The 5,503-nt window shown below is 36.9% G+C and overlaps 2 protein-coding genes across 2 annotated transcripts; both read left to right on the forward strand.

Annotated features, from left to right (window-relative positions):
- Positions 1–1,065: 1,065 nt before the first annotated feature.
- Positions 1,066–2,942, forward strand: LOC309505570 (uncharacterized protein; the record flags this gene model as incomplete). Its single annotated transcript, XM_082178987.1, has 2 exons — positions 1,066–1,256; positions 1,948–2,942. Exon 2 carries the CDS (start codon positions 2,031–2,033, stop codon positions 2,940–2,942), a length of 912 nt encoding a protein of 303 aa, XP_082035113.1. The 5' UTR covers positions 1,066–1,256; positions 1,948–2,030.
- An 87-nt stretch (positions 2,943–3,029) lies between these two features.
- Positions 3,030–5,199, forward strand: LOC309505553 (uncharacterized protein; the record flags this gene model as incomplete). The annotated part of the gene is made up of 1 exon (XM_082178954.1): positions 3,030–5,199. The coding sequence occupies one exon, from the start codon at positions 3,030–3,032 to the stop codon at positions 4,797–4,799; it is 1,770 nt and encodes a 589-aa protein (XP_082035080.1). The 3' UTR covers positions 4,800–5,199.
- Positions 5,200–5,503: the final 304 nt, after the last annotated feature.

A 5,503-nucleotide genomic window follows, 5' to 3' on the forward strand; every position in this document is an offset into this window, starting at 1 on the left:
AGGAACAGTAAGGAACGTTCTGATTGGTTACATTCACCTCATGCAAAAGCACGTGACTATCTTCCACAGGATTAATCTTTCTCAAATCTAGACTGCATGATCATTAGAAGCAGCTAAAATGTTTATGTATTCTATGGTTATTTCTCACATGACTTTCTGTTTAACCACCTGGTCTCAGAAAAAATATAATTTATTAAGTTGGGAAAACATAATTTAGTATGCAAATGTATGCTTGATGTATAAAATTATTTATGGTTTATCTTCTCCCCCTCTTGGTCAGCTAGTTCGTATTAGAACAACTGATTATCGCTCTACAAGAGGCGCGTTAAGACAAGACTGTATCATACCGTTTAGACGAAGTAAATTTAGTAAGTCTGCTTTTTCTGTCAAAGCTGCACAAGAATGGAATACTATTCCGACAACTATAAGAGATCTAGACACATATGCTTTATTTAGGGTTCAATTGAAGAATTGGTTAATCAGTACTCAGATTTGTCAACACTAGAATCTTATATCTGCTAGCCATCCTATTATTGTTTGTATTTTGTTGCATTGTTTTTAATTGATCCTAAATTGTTTAAATATATTTTTTATTGTATTGTGTAATGATTACATTTTCTATTATGTATTTTTAATCACATTTTCTTTAGGGTGACTTGTAACATCTTGTCCAGGGACTACGGATGAAAAATAGCCTTTGGCTAATTCTGGTACATTTACAGGAATGTTTTTATTAATGTACAATGTCTCTTGTCAAACTAAATAAAAAAAAATAAAAAATGATCACGTGGTGTGCAAAAATACATTTAAGATCAACCTTGCTACAGTGTATGTGTACACTTTATGTACCAAATCTGTTAGTCTCTCAACCTTTATGACCCTTCCAAGAATATTCAGGACATCTTGACATTTATTACAGCATGAAGCATACTAAAGCAGATATCACTTGACAAAATGTAATTGGGTTTCTGCCTTCCCAAAGATTTTTATTAAGAACACTTCTGTTGACCTTGGTTTCACATCCTTCCTCTTTCTGGACCTCTTATGACTTTCTTTCACAGTATAATTTTGGAAATAAGAAGTGAAACGACACAGAAGCAAATGGGATTCAGGTCCTGCAAATGTAAGAACTTTAAAATGAAAAGTAAGGTAAACTGTGTCATTACTGTGTCGAATCAGCAATATAGTCAGTAAGGTGAATCAAGAAGACCTGCTTTGTGATTATTTGCTTTGCATTTACTTGGAATTGTTTAAAGGTAAGTTTTCAAACAATCAAACAAAACTTAATTTAAAAAAAAAATCATCTGACTTAATTCGTTCTGCTTTGTTGACATTACCCATTTTGATTAAGGTCATACATTTTTTGTACAACTGTTCCTTCAATCATTTAAAATATTTGTTTCTAAATTTAGTGATTTTAGATTCTCTGAAAATAATAATGCTGTATTTGAGAGAGTTTTCAATCAGGACAGAGATCTTTCGTAAGAAAATAAGGCTCTAGTTTGTTTAAGTATGCGCAAACAAGGTTCTGATATTAATTTAGACAACCACTTGTCATTGGAAAATGAAGCAAATAAGCTTCCCTCCTCACCGAAAAATATAAGTATTCTTATCCTTTACTAATTAAAACCTAAACATAAGTCAAATTCTGTGTGCATCCCATATATTTCATATAAAAATTTGGGGTGAAAAGTATTTACTTCATTTTTCTTAGGCAACAAATTTCATCACTTTTCGTAAGTATAGAGACACCTAATTATATTTTAAAAGAATGTTTCGTACTGTGCAGTGTGCATACAGTATATCCAAAGTGTTTGCTCAATGCACTGGCTTTAATTCTGTGTTCTCTGCCCAATGACTCAATGCTTTATTAACCTCAGTATTACCTTTGCTGCTGCTGCGTAACACCATTATCACTGCACTTACACTGGGGTTTCTCTTTCTTAGGAAAACTGAAGCTAAGAAAAGTCAAGAATTACAACTGGATGGTTTACTCCATTTAAGTGATTACAACAGAGTGAATCTTAAAAATGTCAAAGAGAGAACGTGGTTTGTGCTTTATTAAATACTGCAGTTTGACGTCATGGCTGCTTGACTGCTGTGTTTTCATAAATCTTGTAAATGGATACACAGTAAAGAACTGCACCGTCAGAGGGGCTTTGAAATATGCAGAAAATATAAATGTGCTTTGTAACAAGAGGTCCCTGCATTTTGTACCAGGGAATATACCGGACAAAGCCACGCATTTGGACGTTTCTGAAAATTTCATACAGAAGATTAAAAAGGAGAATTTCTCTCAGCTGTCTAATCTTAAAAATCTTTCTGCACAACACAACAGGATCCGGGAAGTGGAGGACGGTGCGTTCAGCAGTTTGGTGGCTCTGCAGGAGTTAAATCTGGCCTGCAACAAACTGACGGATATCTTGGGAGGAATGTTTCAGAATCTGGGAAATCTCACCGTCTTGCATCTAAATGAGAACTTAATCACAAATATCAACTTCTCTGCGTTTTCAACCCTGATCAGTTTGAGAAAAGTAAATCTGACAAGAAATCATCTGAATACAATAAGCAAAGTTCAGCCGCTATTTTTATTACCACAATTACAGGAAGTGCACGTTGGGATCAAGGGCTTCACCTCGTTTCAGTCCTCGGAGGTGTCCAACATATCTCTGAGACTGAAAGTCCTGGATTTATCTAAAAATCCTTTGAAAGTGTTCAGTATCACTGCAGATATTTTCCCGCTCCTTGATAATTTGATCTTGGCTTTCATTACTGAAAACATGACATGGGATGTGCAGGACAAAAGGTATCTAAAAAGTGTGCAACATCTAAATGTAAGTGGAATACAATTGCCCCTGGAGAAGATCACAGATCTCCTACAGACTTTCTACTCTTCTTTGGCCAGCCTGAGGCTTCACTCTCTGGGGGATATAAAAGTGTGAGCTTTGATTAGGAACGTCTGTCTGATTTCATCTTTGAGATTTCTAGGCTTGCAGCGGAACAACATTACATCCATATCAAAAGACGAGATGCAGTTCTGCACACAATTAACTGAACTTGATCTCTCCCACAACAGACTATCCAGCGTCCCTGCTATCGTCCGCAGCCTACCAGGTCTTCGTCTTTTGGACCTCACCTTCAACAACATAACGAACATAAGCCGTGTTGATTTTGCCAACTTAACCCAATTACGGACCCTTCAGATTTTCGGTAATAAAATATCTCTTATTGAGGACTTTGCTTTTAAAGATCTGAAAGCCTTAGCAACTCTAATGATTGGATCTAACAGACTTCCCAATGGATATTTTAAAAAAGATCTTCCTAAACTTGAGAGTTTGGATCTGTCAAATAACAAGCTGGACTCTCTCTGTAGGGGAGATTTTGAGTCCTTAAAATCACTGAAGAATTTGTCTCTGCCAGACAATAAAATATCGTCTATTGAAGCGGGGGCCTTTGACGGATTGACAAATTTAACTTTCCTGAATTTGCAATCAAACAAGCTCTCTCAGAGTTCAATAAAAGAGTCTGTGTTCTCCAGCCTCCCAAACCTGAAAACACTTCTGTTGAACAATAACCATATTTCATATGACAATCAAGAGGCTCTTGCACAACCACCCTTTCAAAATCTGGGAAAGCTAAAGACTCTGAACATTTTTAGCCAAATTAATACAGGAATGCGCCATTTACCCTTAAACCTTTTCATGGGACTGCGGTCTTTGGAGGAACTTCAAGCAGAGAATCTTAATATAAATTATTTACATCCAGACACATTTACGTACACTCCTTCTCTGTTGGAACTGGATCTCAACAGGAATAATTTTAATTCACTCACAGGAACAGAATTTCTGCCACTCCGGGTCCTCAAGACGCTCCACCTGTCCAAACTCGGCTTGCAATCTTTGGACTTTCTCATAAACGCAAATCTCAGTAAACTGCGTCTGTTGCATGTAAGCAAGAACACAATATCAGTCATTAATGAAACATTGATCCAGTCTCTTCCAACACTGATTTACATCGATCTACAATCTAATTCTCTCTCGTGTGACTGTAGCAATGCCTGGTTCGTCAACTGGACCATATGTAGCAATGAGACACAAGTTGAGAGTGGTTATGAACTCACATGCAATTACCCAGACAAACTCAAAGGACATAAACTCCTGGATCTTGATGTAGGTTCATGTAATGTAGATGTTGGGTTTTTCTGGTTCATTTCCACAACCACACTAGTGTCACTGACCCTCCTCAGCTCGTTTCTCTTTCACTTCCTCAAATGGCAGGTTATTTATGCTTACTACCTTCTACTTGCCTTTCTCCATGATAACAAACAGCAGAGAAAGCTTAATGATTTGCAGTATGATGCTTTTATTTCCTATAATGTTCATGATGAATTGTGGGTAATGAGGGAACTGTTACCTCAGTTGGAAGACGAGCAGGGCTGGAAGCTGTGTCTGCATCACAGGGACTTTGAACCAGGCAAACCGATTATGGATAATATTGTTGATGGCATTTATAATAGTCGCAAAACCATCTGTGTGATTAGCCGTCACTACCTGGAAAGCGAGTGGTGTTCCAGAGAGATCCAAGTCGCTAGTTTCCGTCTCTTTGATGAGAAAAAAGATGTTCTTATCCTGGTTTTCCTGGAGAATATTCCAAGTCATCAACTGTCTCCGTACTACAGAATGAAGAGGCTCATCCAGAAGAAGACGTATCTCAGCTGGCCTAAACCAGGAGAGGACACCAGGGTCTTCTGGCAGAAGCTGAGAGTGGCTCTGGAAACCAAAGACACCTCGGAAGAGTAGCATCCTATTGGTTTAGGGGTCATCTAGGGGTCATCTAGGGGTCATCTAACTGTGTCAAACTGAAGAAAATATTTGGCAACTTTGTTTGACTGCTTTTATTTTATTAACTGCTTTTCCCCCCTACCTTCCTAGACCACGATTGATTTATAATTATTTCCTCTTTTCCTAATACACCTTTAATTTCTGGTTAAATCAGTGATAATTGAGTTTATATAATTTTTCATTAATGGTTAATTTTTTTGAGTCATTGTTTAATAAGTAGTCCGTTGTTTTGACACTGTACACAATCTGGGTCATATCATGACTAATGTATTGTTAAAACTGTATATATGGCAGAAGTCTTTGATGCAAAAAAAGCATGTTGAAACACAATACTCAAAATAAAAACGCCTTGCATTGACATGCCTTACATTATTGATAGATGCAGTTTAATTTGATTGTATATTTAAGCACTTAATATTTAAACATCTCACATATGATTTTGTCTTTAATTTTGTAATTTACACTTGAGAGAAGGACAACTGCTGTAAGTTTGGTAGGACACTTTCAACGTTGTTAGTGTATAGGCACAAAAGCTGAATCCGCTGTGTTCATAGTGAGGAAAATAAGTATTTGAACACCCTGCTATTTTGCAAGTTCTCCCACTTAGAAATCATGGAGGGGTCTGAAATTGTCATCGTAGGTGCATGTCCACTGTGAGAGAC

Source organism: Leuciscus leuciscus (genome assembly GCF_965113295.1).
Source record: "Leuciscus leuciscus genome assembly, chromosome: 9".
Lineage (NCBI taxonomy): Eukaryota > Metazoa > Chordata > Actinopteri > Cypriniformes > Leuciscidae > Leuciscus > Leuciscus leuciscus.